The 16,351-nt window shown below is 43.8% G+C and overlaps 1 protein-coding gene across 1 annotated transcript in view; it reads left to right on the top strand.

The window, feature by feature from the left end:
• Positions 1 to 15,203, top strand: part of LOC116984972 (leucine-rich repeat serine/threonine-protein kinase 2-like) — a 136,260-nt gene extending 121,057 nt beyond the window's left edge. Inside the window, exons 31-37 of the mRNA XM_033039333.1 lie at positions 3,939 to 4,157; positions 5,987 to 6,188; positions 7,931 to 8,019; positions 8,584 to 8,759; positions 11,300 to 11,454; positions 12,510 to 12,662; positions 15,193 to 15,203. Coding sequence (XP_032895224.1) covers positions 3,939 to 4,157; positions 5,987 to 6,188; positions 7,931 to 8,019; positions 8,584 to 8,759; positions 11,300 to 11,454; positions 12,510 to 12,662; positions 15,193 to 15,203 — 1,005 coding nt within the window. The remainder of the gene's footprint in view (positions 1 to 3,938; positions 4,158 to 5,986; positions 6,189 to 7,930; positions 8,020 to 8,583; positions 8,760 to 11,299; positions 11,455 to 12,509; positions 12,663 to 15,192) is intronic.
• The last annotated feature ends 1,148 nt before the right edge of the window (positions 15,204 to 16,351 follow it).

The following is a 16,351-nucleotide window of genomic DNA, read 5'->3' on the forward strand; positions in this document are numbered from 1 at the left end:
AGGTGGGCTGAAGGCCCTCTTTCCATGCTTTATGACTAAGAAAAAACATTGAAGACATTGGATGTTATTTGCATCACGTTCAACGCGGACATTGTGGGCCGAAGGGCCCGTTCCTGTGCTGGACTGTTCTATGCTCTATTCTATTCCATTACAAAGACTATATTCTACAACAATATGCTATATTCTGTTCTACAATAACTATGATATTTATATTCTTTTGCATAAATATATATGTCATAAGGTCACGTGGTAGGAATAGAATTAGGCCATTTGGCCCATCATGTCTACTCCGCCATTTAATCATGGCTGATCTATCTCTCCCTCCTAACCCCATTCTCCTGCCTTCCCATAACCCCTGACGCCCATGCTAATCAAGAATCTATCTATCTCTGCCTTAAAAATATCCACTGATGGTCTCCACAGCCTTCTGTGGCAATAAATACCACAGATTCACCACCCTCTGACTAAAGAAATTCCACCTCATTTCATTCCTTAAAGTTCGTCCTTTAATTCTGAGGCTATGACCTCTAGTCCTAGACTCTCCCACTAGTGGAAACATCCTCTCCACCTCCACCCTATTCCAAGCCTTTCACTATTCTGTATGTTTCAATGAGGTCCCCCTTCATTGTTCTAAACTCCAGCAAGTACAGGCCGAGTGCCGACAAACGCTCGTCATAGATCAACATACTAATTCCTGGGATCATCCTTGTAAACCTCCTCTGGACCCTCTTCAGAGCCAGCACATCCTTCCTCAGATATAGTGACCACAATTGCTCACAATACTCCAAATGAAGCCTTACCAGTGCCTTACCGAGCCTGATTATATGTGCTGAAGTTCTCTCTCTGTGTGTAGCTGCTTTGCAGCAACAGGGTTTTATCGGCATGGCAATGTGTGAGATTAGACGGCAGATGTTTGGCCGAGGTTGGGCATATTTCAAAATGTCATCATTTGTGGGGTTGTGGGTGGTGATGGTGTCATTGGCATTTATGATCCACCCCTAACTAACAGGGTGTAGCTTTCACTGCTGAGGCTTAGCGTTATGTAAGGGTGAAAGCTGGAGGCTTCTTCCCCGGAACGTCCTGACTGAACTAGCTAGGATTTGTAAAGTTTCCAGTAGTTCAGTTCAGTTTCAATTTATGGCTAGGAAGGAACTGCAGATGCTGGTTTAAACAGAAGATGGACACAAAATGCTGGAGTACCTCAGGGGGACAGGCAGCATCTCTGGATAGAAGGAATGGGTAATGTTTCGGGTCGAGACCCTTCTTCAGACTCCTTTCTCTCCAGAGATGCTGCCTGTCCCACAGCATTTTGTGTCTATCTTCAGTTTCAGTTCAGTTTAGTTTATTGTCACGTGTACCGAGGTACAGTGAAAAGCTTTTGTTGCGTGTTAACCAGTCAGTGGAAAGACAGTGCATGATTACACTCGAGCCATTTACACTGTACAGATACATGATAAGGGGATAATGTTTAATGCTAGGTAAAACCAGCAAAATCCGATCAAGGATAGTCCGAGGGTCACCAAAGTGGTAGATTGTAGTTCAGCACTGCTCTCTGGTTGTGGTTGGATGGTTCAGTGGCCTGATAACAGCTGGTAAGAAACTGTCCCTGAATCTAGAGGTGTGCGTTTTCACACTTCTGTACTTTTTGCCTGATGGGAGAGTGGAGAAGAGGGAGTAGCCAGGGTGAAGCTCGTCCTTGATTATGCTGCTGGCCTTGCCGAGGCAGTGTGAGGTATAAATGGAGTCAATGGAAGGGAGGTTGGTTTGTCTGATGGTCTGGGCTGTTTCCACAATTCGCTGCAATTTCTTAATGCTTGCTGAACTTATTTCTTTTTCTGTGGAGAGTTTAGTTTATTGTCATGTGGACCAAGGCATATGGTCAATATGGCCTGATTCTGTTCAGTTTAGCTTTATTACCATATATTCATCTTGAGAACATACACAGCATGATTAGCAAGTTTACAGATGGTACTAAGTAAAATTGGTTAGTACAGTCAGGAGTTATGGGGAGAAGGCAGGAGAATGGGGTTAGGAGGGAGAGATAGATCAGTCATGATTGAATGGCGGTGTAGACTAGATGGGCCGAATGGCCTAAGTCTGCTCCTACTCGTGGGATAGTCTAGGACTAGAGGTCATAGCCCCAAAATTAAAGGACATTCCTTTAGGAATGAGATGAGATTGAATTTCTTTAGTCAGAGGGTGGTGAATCTGTGGAATTCTTTGCCATAGACGGCCAAGTCAGTGGATAAAACAGAGATTTACGTAGTCTTTGAAATGTATGTTGAAATCGGAGTCAGGACTTTTTATACCGACTCCAACTCCAGCAGCACCAAAATTGCTCCGACTCCACAGCCCTGCTGACAAACAATGCTTTGAAGATCTAGTTGTCTTGGTAATGCTCAGCAATGATCATCCCAGGACAGTGGGGTCTACTTTTTCAAACAATGCTCCTGAAGAGGTTTGCCGAGGAAATTGCATGATTTGATGCATGAACAATGAGCCCAGTTAAATTTCTGGAATGATGCAGAATGTGGGGAAATGGATATCATTACATTTTCCTGCACATTAACTCTCTTTGAAATCATGCAATATTAACTATTTTTCTACACAGCCCTGATGACGACTCTAATGTTAACCAGACACAATTAAAATCCTTAAACTGAAGCAATATGTACCAAAAAACATACCTTGCTTACCTTTGCTTCAAAATAAATGCTGAAGAATCCCCACTGAAATCATAGCACTAAGAGCTAAGAGGTGATTAGGAGGAAACTCAGCAAGACTGTGCATTCCATATTGCATCTGATGGCTGACTGGCTGATATGTTTGATAACCTATGTACAGAAGCCTGAGTCTTCTGAGAATTTAAATGGCCGAACGACAATGATGTCATGAGCAAAACACAAAGTGCAGGAGGAACTCAGTGAGCCAGGCAGCATCATTGGAGGGAACAGAAGAGAAAGGTTCATGTCAGGACTGATGGATAGTAGGGAGAAAGCTGGAAAAGAGAGATGGCGTGGGGCAAACTATTAAGTCATTGATCGACACAGCTGAACTGGAAGAACAGCACTTCATATTCCACTTGGGTAGCTTCAAACCCAACAGTATGGACACTGAATTGTCTAATTTCAAGTAATATCCCCCCTCCTACAACCCCCTCTTTCCCCACTCCTTCCCACTCTAGTTCGCACATGTTTCTCCCATCATCTCTCACTAACACAGTCCCCTGCTCCTTTTTTATTCTCTATATGCTCATCTCCCATCCTCGGGTGCATATTTCCTCTTTTATTCCCCCTCTCTCCCTTCCCTCTGGCTTTACATTGCACTCCTCCTCTTCTTTCCTTATCTGACACCCTTTTGTTTCCTTTTCACCTCTAGCCTTTGCTACTCACTCTAACCATCTGTCCTTCACTTGTATCCAACTGTCACTTGTCAGGTTTCGTCCCATCCCCCCCTCTTTATTCCAGCTTTCTTTCCCCTCTCCAATCAGTCTGAAGGAGGGTCCTGACCCACAACGAGGTTTGTCCATTCCCTCCAAGTTCCTCCAGCTGCCTGAACCCCTCAGCTCCTCCAGCACTGCTTTTTCCCCTCAAGATTCCAGCATCTGCAGTATCTTGTGTTGCCAGGTGCTTTCACTCCTAACTACTGGCATTAGCCGTGCATCTGGCACATTTTTTAATGCATTTTAATATTGCCTTTTTACACTGGAGTGTGAAGGGAATAAAATATATGACCTATGATTGCTCTTTTCAAAAGTCCCTATTTAAGATGTTGATTTTGTTTGGTTGTTTGTTTGTTTGTCTTTTTGCGCAAAGTCCGCGAGCATTGCCACTTTTCATTTCACTGCACATCTCGTATGTGTATGTGATGAATAAACTTGACTTGACTTGACTTGATAATTATTTTGTAATAAGATTTGCAAATTTCTTTTTTAATAGGCCCATGTTCCGTCTTGTCCTGTAATTCTTGTTGGAACTCATATTGATGTGACTGATGAAAAGCATCGGCAAAGCTGTATACCCAGAATTCAGACAGAATTCATTCAGCATCATAATTTCCCTTCAATCCGTGATTGCCATTTTGTGGTGGCTACAGAAGAATCTGAATCTATAGCAAAACTGCGAAGAGCTATTATTAGCGAAATACAGACATTCAAGGTGATGTTATTTAAAACAAAATCCAGTTGTGTGGATATCTCTATGCAAAGGTGGCTACAGCTCCATCTGTCTGTGTGGGAGATGGGGGCTGAGATAGGAGAGGCAAACAATAAATGACAACAGGTGGAGTGCCATAATCAACAGTCAAGAGTGTTTTATTGTCATATGTCCCAGATAGAACTATGAAATTCTTACTTGTTGCAGCAAAACAGAATATGTAAACATAGTACACAGTAAACAATATGATAAACGAGAGAGAAAAAAATGTTTAGTGTTTATATATACACATACTCACAGGTATGTGCCTCCACTCCCACTCCCAGCAGCGTGTTGCAGGCACCCACCAACCTCTGCAAAAAAAGTGCCCCACATATCTCCTTTAAAGTTATGCCCTCTATTCTTTGACATTTCCACCCTGAGCAAAAGGATTCTGACTATCTACCCCATTTATGCCTCCCAGAATTGTATATATTTCTATCAAGTCTTCCCTCAACCTCTGACCTTCCAGATAAAAAAAAACAATCCAAGTTTGTCCAACCTCTCCTTGTTGAACTTCAGTAATACGCTCTAATGCTGGCAACATTTTGGTAAACCTCTTCCGCACTCTCTCGAACTTCCACATCCTTCCTGTAATGGAGCGACCAGAGATTTTACTTTACACTTTTGAGATACTGAGACACTGAGTTTGCGCCGACCAGCGATCCCCCTGTACACTAGCACAATCCTACATACTAAGGACAATTTATAATTTTACCAGAACCAATTAACTTACAAACCTGTAAGTCTTTGGAGTGTGGGAGGAAACTGGAGTACCCAGAGAAAACCCACAGGGTCACAGTGAGAACATATAAACTTCATACAGACAGCACCTGTAGTTAGGATCGAATTTGGGTCTATGGCACAGTAAAGCAGCAACTGTACCACTGCGCTGATGTGCCGCCCAGAGCTGCACACAATACTCTAAATGCGGCCTAACTGAAGTATTTTAAAGCTGCAATGTGACTTCTTGACTCGTATACTGGATGCATCAACTGATGACAAATGCAAACCATACGCCTTCTTTACCACTCAATCTACTTGTGTTGCCTCTTTCAGGGAGTTAAGGGCCTGTCCCACTTAGGCGATTTTTTTCGGTGACTGTCACAGTTGTAGCAGGTTGCTGAAAAAGCGGTGACTGGATCCCCCGACAATGTCTATGACATGCCACGCCAACCTACCACCGTGTCGACGGCAAGCTACCAACAACCGGCTACCCATTAGGACGTCCACCTATGACCACACCTACGACAACCTACGACCACATAGGCGACAGCCTACGACAACCAAAGTCAACTTACGTCCACCTGCGAGAAGCTACGACAAGCTATGACCCTGTCGGCGACAATTCAGTCACTGGTACCTGTTGCCGGTTGACGTAGGTAGTCGCCAATGGAATTCACCGAAGTCAGCACCGAGCGATAACCAATGTCATTTGGCGACAAACTGCGTCATCCTGGTGACTACGTTAAGCCCACAGTCGCCGAAAGGTTTTGAACATTTCAAAATCCAGTGACGACCACAAAAACGTTACGACTCTTTAGGCGACTTGAGAAGACTACTCATGACCATACAGGCGTCACCCTGCGACCATGTAGTGACAGCCTAGTCGCCTGTAGTCACCGAAAAAATCGCCTAAGTGGGACTGGGGCTTTATGGACTTGGTCCCAATATACCTTCTTATTAATGGTGTTAAGGGCCGCCATTAACTGTATACTTTCTCCTTACATTGGACCTTCAAAATGTTATTTAAGTTGTGCCAATGTTTACAGTTTCAAATAATGTCTTTACAGATTAAAGACCAGCCTGTAATGGGCCAGTTGATCCCTCAGGGATACTTGGAGCTGGAAAAGAGGATTATACAGGAGCGAAAGAGTGTCCTGGCAGAATTTCCAGTAATTCATCAGCAGAGGCTGTTGGAAATAGTTCAGGAGAATCAGTTGCAGTTGGATGAAAATGAACTGCCCCATGTTGTTGACTTCCTCAATGATTCTGGTATTTTCTTTATGTTTACTGTTTCAAATGGCCGTATTAGCAATCAAGAACCTGTTCAATCAAACTGCAATGTTCTGTTTAATTATGTACAGGAGAGGGAGACATTTTTTTCTGCATTTGACAAAAAGAAAGGAAATAAACAGCAGATGCTGGAAAACAAAGTGCAAAAGATGGTGAAGTGCATATGTGGAGAGTGAAAGTGAGGTTGATGACATTTTATTAGGACTGTCAACAATAAATGGTAATTGTCTTGAAATGTCAACCGCTTCTCTCACCACAGATGCTGCTTGACTTGCTGAATATCCATCTATAGGATGATTTGTTTTGATTTCACATGGATAGAGCAGTACAACACATCAACGGGTCCTTCGGCCCACAATGCTGAGGTTGATGCCAAGTTAATTCTGATCTCATCTGTCTATTCCTTGCACTTCCATGTGCCTATCTAAAACCTTCATATCATATCTGCCACCACGACCAGCCCTTGGAATGCATTCCAGATCCCCGTGTAAAAAATCTTACCCCGCACATCTCCCTTAAACAGGAGTTGCAGACCACGAGGAAGGCTGGCAGAAGATTCAGCAAGATATAGACCAGAGACAGAAATGGCCAGAGTAATGGCAGATGGAGTTTAACCTGAACAAGTGTGAGGTGTTGCACTTTGGGCGGTTGAACGTTTGGAGGGAGTATACTGTTAATGGCAGGACTTAAATGCGGAGGGATTTTAGAGTTCAAGTTTATAGACCATTAAAGGTGGCAGCACAAGTAGATAGGTAAATAAGGTTTATGGTATGCTTGCCTTTATTGCTAGGGACATTGAATATAAGAATCAGGAAGTCATGATGCAACTCTATAGGACTGTGGTTAATCCGCAGTGGAGTATCGCGTGCAGTTCTGGTCACCCCATTCCAGGACACGTGGAGGCTTTGGAGAGGGTGCAGAGGATGTTTACCAGAATGCTGCCTGGATTAGATGGTTTCAGCTGCAGGGAGACGTTGAGAAGACTTGGATTGTTTACTCTGGAATGTCAAGGGTAGAGGGGAGACTAGACAGAAGTATATAAAATTATGAGAGGCATAAACAAGGTAGGCATTCTGAACCTTTTCCCCCAGGGTGAGAAAATGTACATTGGAGGGCATAGCTATAAGGTCAGAGGGGGAAAGTTTAATGCAGATGTACAGGGCAAGTGCTTTTTACATGGAGAGTGGTGGGGGCCTGGAACGCGCTGCCAGGAGTGGTGATGGAGGCAGATAGGATAGTGGTGGTTAAAAGGCTTTTGGATAGGCACATGGAAGTACAAAGAGTAGAGTTGCTGTGCTGTTCTATGTTCTATGGATTCATATTAACTTGGTAGTTTTGATTCAGAATTGGCTTCCTTATAGAAGACAGAAGGTGTTGGTGAATGAGTTATTTAGTTGGAGGGCTGTGATAAATGTTGTTCTGCAGGGGTCTCTGATGGGATCATTATATCATTAACATACATTGATGGAGAAATGTCAGATAGAGTATAAACCCAGAAATTGTGAGGTGTTGCCCCTTTGTAGGTTAAATATAAGGAGATTGTATACTGTTTACGTTAAATTAAATAAAAGTCTCTGATAGAAAGTGATATGTTGGCAGAGAATTACGTGTTCTGTATCATGGTTGTGCACACATAAATCAAATAATATTTTCATTTTTCATAATTTAATATTGTAGGTAAATGTGTAAATACTATTTTAAAGGTGACTTTGCTTTTGCAGGTGTTCTGCTGCATTTTCGTGATCCAGCTCTTCAGTTACAAGATCTTTATTTTATTGATCCACAATTGCTGTGTAAAACAATTGCACAGGTAAAATGTTTAGAACTTTGCTTTGAAATTAGTTTGTACAATAAAATCAACCATCTTCAGTCCTGTAGAATCTATTTGTCTGCTTCTTCAACTAAAATGCTTGCTATGTGCTCCTACACCATTATTTATGCAACATTTGATGGGCTTAGATTTTAACAAAACTTCAGGATAATGTTAGTTGTAAAGTTTTGTGTAACTAAATCCATGGGGTTTGTTTCAAATACAATTATTAGATTAAAACTTGAAGCATAGCTATAAGGTGAGAGGGGAAATGTTTAATGGAGATGTGTGGGGCAGGTTTTTTTTACACAGGTCTTTGGTGGGGATGGCGCCTGGAATGCATTGCCGGGGTGGTGGTGGTAGAGATAGATATGATAATAGCATTTAAGAAGCTTTTAGATAGGCAGATGGGAATGCAGGGAACAGAGGTATATGCGTCATGTACAAACTTTGTGGGTCGAAGGGTGCATTCCTGTACTGTATTATTCTATGTTTTAAGATTCGATATGAAAGTGCTTTAAGTTATAAATATTAATCCAGTGTGTTTTGTTTTGAAAATAGACAATAGAAAATAGTTTTCCAAAGCACCCTTCTGGCATTATTTATCGATCTGATGTTGAGATATTTCTCTCACAAGAAAATGGTCTTCCCCAAAATTGCCTATCACAATACATCAGGCTTCTGGAAAAAATTCAAATTGCATTGCCTTTAGGAGAGGAACAACTACTGATTCCAAGCAGGTACAACTTATCAAAAGAGTATTACTTGTGATTAATTCATAAATGACCATTTATATATGAAACGATTTTAGACAAAAGGCAAAACTAAAGTTTTAACGGTGTGCCAGTGTGGTTCAACATGAACATCTATCATATCTATATACTTAAAAGTCTGATCTTGTATGTGGATTTGTGTCTGTCTGTCTGTCTGTCTGTCTGTCTGTCTGTCTGTCTGTCTGTCTGTCTGTCTGTCTGTCTGTCTGTCTGTCTGTCTGTCCAAAACAACGCGTAAACGGTACAATTGTAACATATTCCGGTAGAGAATGTTACCGTTGAGTCTGAAATCTGAAAATGTCATCCTTAAAAATTGGACAAAACTTTCTTTCGCTGATGTCGTCACAATGGGTCTGCGTGCCTGCTGTCTTCCACGCGCTGCGAGTGATGTCACCCTCCCACCCCTCCCTCCTCCCCCCATTATTCAAAAAACGCAGAAAGAACGAGCACGTCGGGCCCTGGAATGAAGCCGCCGAACTCACATTCCTTTGGTTGACGGCTGCTCCCCGCTCCCCGCTCCCCTCTCATCCCCTCCCCCCTCCTCCCCCCTCCTCCTCTCACTCCCTCCTCCTCTCCCCCACCCCTCCTCCTCTCCCCCACCCCTCCTCCTCTCCCCACCACCCCTCATCCCCACCCCTTCTCTCCCCCCTCCTATCCCCCTCCTTCTCTCCCCTCCTTCTCTCCCCCTCTCTCTCTCTCTCCCTCCCTCTCCCACCCTCCCCCCCTCTCTCCCTCTCTCTTTCCCTCTCCCTCTCTCACTCTCTCTCCCTCTCTCATCCTCTCCCTCTCTCTCTCCCTCTCTCTCTCCCTCTCCCTCTCCTCTCCCTCTCCCTCTCCCTCTCCCTCTCCCTCTCCCTCTCCCTCTCCCTCTCCCCTCTCCCCCTCTCCCCTCTCCCCATCCCCTCTCCCTCTCCCTCTCCCTCCCCCCCTCTCTCGCTCTCTGCCCCTCTCTCTCTCTGTCCCTCTCTCTCTCTCTACCCCTCGCCCCTCTCCCTCACTTGACGCGCCGGCGAGTTGGGGGCTATGCTTGAGTGGATTAGGGTGGGGATGGGGTAAAAGGAGCTAATTAATAATATTGGTATATCAAGGGGGGGTGGTTAGTGTGAATGTGTGGGGGGGGGGGGTGGTTAGTGTGTGTGGGGTGACGCTGCAGGCCTCCCCCCCCCCCACGCAACCGCGTGTTGAGGGGACGGGACCCAATGGGTCCCACTTGGACTAGTACATAACTAAAACTCTGATCTTGTTATCTTCTTGTTTGGCGGTCTTTGTATTTGTGCAAAAACGGTCCGTGACAGCGCTACGGTTTTTCGCCAGTTCACTCACTGTTCTCTGCTGTGAGTGCACCAAGTTTCGTTCCGATCGGTTGAATGTCGTAAAACTCAGCGAGGTTTAAAAATCCTAAAAAACCCTGGTGCGCAGATCGATCCCTTCTGCCAGTCAGCGCCGCGAGGATTAGTCTCTTCCTCTTGTCACTCCCCGGGACAGTCCGTCCCTTCTTGCTCCATCGCTTCTTTACAAGAGCTGAGGGTGGCCGGCGGAGGTTTCCAACCGGACTTTCAGAAGGACCCCAAGCAGCCCCGCCCCAAGCAGCCGCCCGGTCCCAAGCAGCAGCCCGGCCCCAAGCAGCAGCCCGGCCCCAAGCAGCAGCCCAGCGTCGGAGATCCGACCCAGCCCAGCCCAGAGTCGGAGACCCAGCCCAGCCTGGAGTTGGAGACCCAGCCCAGCCTGGAGTCGGAGATGTCGTCGATGTTGCCAAATGGAAAGCGGAAACTCTGATCCCAGCGGAGGAGAACGACCAGCACCCAGCACCCGCTGTGAGTCCCAATCACACCGCCAATTCCAGCCACTACCCTTCTGGTCCCCCTCGCTCGATCCTCCCCCCCTCCCACGTGATGCTCCCCTTTGCCCCATGACTCTTCCCCATCTTTCCTCAGAGCTCACTCCCCCCGCCCACACACCCCTCTCCCTCCACAACTCCCCCCCACATAACTACCCAAAGTCCAATGTCCACAATGGGGTACTGATGGATCGAACAGTACCCTAGCTTATGGAAGGATCATGCAGAAGGACAAAAGCTGTTCTTGAATCTGGTGGTGCGTGCTGTCATGCTTCTGTTCCTCTTGCCCAATGGGGCAGGGAGAAGAAGGAATGACTGGGTTAGGAAAAGTATTTGATTATGTTGGCTGTTTTTCCAAGGCAGCATGAAGTATAAATTAAGTAAATGGTGGGGATTCTGGTCTGTGATGGACTTGGGTACATGTATAATTTTCTGAAATGTATTGCAGTCTTGGGCAGAGCAGTTCCCAAATCAAGCTGTGATGCAACCTGATGGTATACTTTCTATGATGCATCTGTAGAAGTTTGTAAGAATCATTGGAGACGTGCCGAATTTCGTGTGTAAGGAAGTCAAACACTGTTTAATTTGCTGGGTGCTTTATTTAAAAAAAACTGTCTTTCAATATCTGAATGAATTGTAGGTTCCTTATCACTTGTAATTTGTATTGTAGCTTGTCTGATCGGAGACCTGCAATTGAACTTCCACATTGTGAAAACTGTGAATTGATAGTAAGGCTTTATGAAATGCCTTACATTCCAATAGGATTCTGGTCTAGACTTATCCACAGACTGCTTGAATTTTCGGGTTGCATGTTTCGTAGACAAGGTAAATGTTTTTTACTATTTGATTGCATACTCAGTTAATATAGTTACAAGATGGAGGGGCTTAGCACTAAAAAACTGTTGAGAGGGAATTGTGTTTATTTAAATTCTAAAAAACTGTTCTTGGGATGTGAACAGAACTGATAAATTGCCGTTAATTGACCACCTGCATTAAATGTTGCAATCATTGTGGCTATATGGTGGTTTATGGAAAAAAATATCAGGGTATTCAAATAAAAGTTAGTAACATTTATGGATGACCATTTCAGGATTTAAATTTGGAGGTAATAATGTCCTGTGGTTTGGTTTCACTGTAAGCATTGCCTGTATTGTAAATTTACTCTATAACTCAGTTCTGTGTAGTATATTGTCATGTGTTCTCAGGTACAGTGAAAAGCTTTTGTTGCATGCTAACCAGGCAGCAGAAAGACAAAACGTGATTACAATCGAGCCATTGACAGTGAATTTAGCCTATTACTTTCACTGCTTGTGTATTGTGGAGGATACAGGATAGTCAATCTACAATCATTGGAATTGAATAATCTTAAATTACATCAGAGAATTGAATAATCTTAAATTACATCAGAGAATTGAATAATCTTAAATTACATCAGAGAATTGAAAAAAAAGACAGTGAACATTTCAGAATTATAATTGCATCTGATTTGAGAAAGATGTTGATGCTAATATTTCCCCAAGACCTTATTTCTTATAATTGTTAGCATTTTAATGTTTGTATTAATCCAGTATAATGATTACTTTGCCTTTTGTTAATAATCTCAATAACCTGTTACTGCAATTATCAAAGGTAGGAGTAGTGCAAAGCCACATATTCTGAAATGTTTTAAACTATCTGTGTAAAATAATTTGATAATCCAAAGGCCATTTGTTAACTAAGAAATTATGGGCCGACGTTAGATGTGACTGAATGTAACATATAAAATGGACAAACTAGGATGGTTTGCAATGGGAACAGAAGAAACTTATGTTCCACAACATTGTTCACATGGGTAGAGTGCAGTGTGCATTATCAAGAAAAAGAAAATTATTTTGTTGCAGATGAAGAGAAGCCTCTCCGTTCCAATAGGACATATTGGCGACATGGAATCTATCTGATCTGGTCACCCGAAGCCTATTGTCTTGTAGACTCAGCAGCCTTGAACAATAAACCAGAGAGTGTTCTCAAAATAACTGTTCCATGCTCCAGAAAGGGTAAGCAACTATTTTTGAATTTTGCATTGAAATATTATTATTTGCAATTGGGTCGAGGGTAGATACCAAACTGTTCAAATAATATTTATTTGCTTGCTCCAACACCACTTGTTAAACTCTCCCGGGTCTTCCTACTCCCCCCCTCCCACAGGGAACCTCAGAATTGGCACCACTGGGTCCTGCTGCCCTTCCCTCTCTTCAAACCATCATGCTTTTTCTAACCTCTACCACACACCCTCTCTCAATCCTCTCCCCTCTAAACCCCCATCATCCCTCCACAGTGCCTCCCCGAGCCTCCTTCCACACCTCTGACCCTAGCTATTGTGTTTATACAATGCAGAATTATCCAATACGGAATGTTCTGTCCTCAACAGAGGCCTTAAACCCCCTTTTCACGGGGCGAGTTGACGCAAGATGTCACCAGAGTGAAGAGGTCGTGGTCCAGCACGAGTCTCGCACGATATAACGGCAGTAGATAAAGAGTTCCCACGGTACTCGGCATTTATGTTATTCGTGCGAGTTACTTGGCCGTTTCCCGAGCAGTCGCGTTAAATCTTGAATGAACATCGTGAACTACACGTGACACAAATGATGTAACTTTTTTTTTCACACACTATATATATCCTCCCTTGGTTGAATCGGCTCATTTGGAGACATGCCTTTACGAAATAATTTCGAGTACAGGATGTTGGTTTTTTTCATTGTCGCGCTGCATGCAGCTGCCCACTATGTGCATCGAAAACGTTTGCTTGAAGGCAGAAGGGAGAAATTAATTAAAAAGAGAATTAAGAGGAAGTCTCACTGGGTGAAGCCCATCTTTCAACGGAGAGCTCAATTTGGACAATATGAGCAACTGCTTAATGTGCTGTGCGAAGAGGATACAAGTGCATTCAAAAACTTTGTCAGAATTTCACCCGAGCTCTTTAATGAGTTAAAGAATAATTTGGGACCTCTGCTGAAGAAGACTGACAGCTGACCCTGTTTTGGTCCCAAGTGCGGTGACCTTTCCATAGACGGTCCTCTGATTAGTGAACCATTGCATGAGTTGGTCATCTGCATTACAGTAGAGTGGTGGAATTAAATAGAACTTCAAGCATTGGATGAATTCCGTTATATTAAAAGTTCTGAACAGTAAATAGAGCCTGCCCTCCGCATTTAATGTGCTATTTCTTGTGCTTCTTGGATACCTGAGCACAAGTTGGTAAATACAGATGGCCTTTTTAAAGGCAAGCATTACAAGTGAGAATTGCCTGCCCTCATGCATAATTCTTTTTATGGCTCTTTAAACTTCAAACACAGAGGGTGTAAAAGCTGTCTGCGACTTTTTTACTTTGCAGCTGCAGGGCAGACAGACAGACTTATAAGAGAAGTTTAAGTTTACTGCAAACACAGAACTTTTACATCAATAGCAATGTATGTTTTAAAATCTTGGATAACATTAAATGGTTCTCCTCTTGATGAACTTATATATCGTTATATAAACTCACATGAGCACTCGGGAAACTCGGCAGCCTTCGTCTCCAGCAGGTTCCTTTTCCTCTCCCTGTTTCTATAATCCTCTCTGGATTTATCGTACAGAATCTCGTTAAATTGGAACCATTCTACAAGTTCCCCCTCTTGTTCCCTGGTGAAGTTATATGGCTTTACCTTCTGCCATCTTCCCTTTACATAAGCGTCTGTAGAGGCTATTCCTACAACGGCTACTGGGGAGGCAATCTGAATTGCACCTTGCTCACCCTCTCCCTGCTCCAAGGAGCCCACAGGCAGTGTTATCTGTGGCATCTCCTGTTGCCTCTCCACCTGTCTCTCTTGCTGCGTCTCCTCCTCATTCTCCTGCATGGCAAAAACATCTCTGACCCGCTTTTCCCCCTTCCTTTGAGATTTTCTGGGAGCCATCTCTGCAAGTGTTCCTGTTAAAAAGATTATCCAACAATGACAATTAGGTGGGACGTCCTCGAAGGACACATGTTCCCATGTGTCCTTTGAGACCACCTTTTTAATCACCTTCTGTCCCCTCTGTCCAGCTTCCGGGTTCACCGTTCGCAGGAGTTCCCACGGTACCCGCAAGAGTTATTACGGATATCGCACGGATATCGCACTGGCCACTACGTTCATATAATGTTGCAATACTCAACCACAAGTGTACAAGTCACTCTTGGAGAAATTCCAATTTTCTTGAATTTTCTCCCGAGTGACCAAGTTACACGATGACCTGCCGTTAGCGCTACGGTGGTCCACGGTGGTCCACGAATGCCGCACTGTTATCGCACGAGGTTCCCACGATGTTGAACTCTGGTTAACTCTTGCGTCAAGTCGCCCCGTGTAAAAGCCGCATTACTATTGTACCCCTCTGCCCCCACCTACTCTCAATTCTTCCATCTCTGCCTCCTAATATGAGACTTTCATCCTGGGACATCCAAGTTGTCCCCATTCTTTAGTAACTGTAACTTTCCCCCTTCTGTGATAGATGGATCCCTCATCAGCATCTCCTCCAGGTCCCGTAGTTCTGCTCATGCTCCCCCTCTACCAGGATGGAACTAGGATAGAGTTCCCTGGTTCTCACGTTTCACCCTAGCAGCCTTTGGATCCAACACATCATACTCCAACGTATCTCACCACTAGTCACATTTTCCCATCCCCACCCCTATCCACCTTCTGCGGAGAACACTCCCTCTGCAACTCTTTCGTCCATTCATCCCTTCGCGCCCAGACCACCTCCTCCCCGGTACTTTCCCCTGAAACAACAAGAGATGTAACACCTCTTCCTTCACATCCATCCAGGGACCCCAGCAGTCCTTCCAGGTGAGACAGAGGTTCACGTGTACCTTCTCTAAGCTCATCGACTGTATCCGGTATTCCTGATGTGGACTCCTGTACATCGGAGTGACTAAGCGTAGACTCAGCGACCGTTTTGCTGAATACCTATACCTAGTCTGCCTTGAAAACAATTTTAACTCCCATTCCCACGCTGGCCTTTTTTGTCATGGGCCTCCTCCATTGTCAGAGTAAGGCCATATGCAAACTGGAGGAATATTTTGCTTGGGTAGCTTACAACCCAATGATACGACATTGAATTTTCCAATTATAGGTAACCTCACACATACCCCCCCCCCCCCCCATCACAAATCCCCCCCCCCCCCCCCCCCCACTCTCTATCCCCCTCAACCAGTTGATCCAAATAGTTGGATTTGTGCATTTAAATCTTTCCATGGCTCATGCTGAAGTTAAATGTAATTGATTTCAAAAGTTAAATGTATTTATTTAAATAATCTGGGATCAGTAACATTGACCATGAAAATACTTGTTCTAAACCCATCTCACTCACTAATATCCACTATAGAAGTCTGTCATCTTCATTTAGAAATTACTTCCTGAAGTTGCCTAGCAAGCTATTCAATTCAAGGTTAAATAAGCTGCACAATAAATGTTGGCTTTGTCAGGTAGAGACTTTGTTTAAGGACTTTGAAAAATAATTAATATACAAAACCATATCATGTACAATAATCAAACAATTTTTCTCAGATGTATGAAGACAGCTGTAAGAGGAAATACTTTACAAGTTCAAATTTCACTCAATACATGTTTTAGAAAATTTACAGCACAAAACAAAACCATGTAGACCGTTAAGTTTGTGCTCATTGTAAAAGAGTTGCCCAAGGTTGAAGTAATAACATTGTATTTCACGCATG

Source organism: Amblyraja radiata, chromosome 21 (assembly GCF_010909765.2).
Source record: "Amblyraja radiata isolate CabotCenter1 chromosome 21, sAmbRad1.1.pri, whole genome shotgun sequence".
NCBI lineage: Eukaryota > Metazoa > Chordata > Chondrichthyes > Rajiformes > Rajidae > Amblyraja > Amblyraja radiata.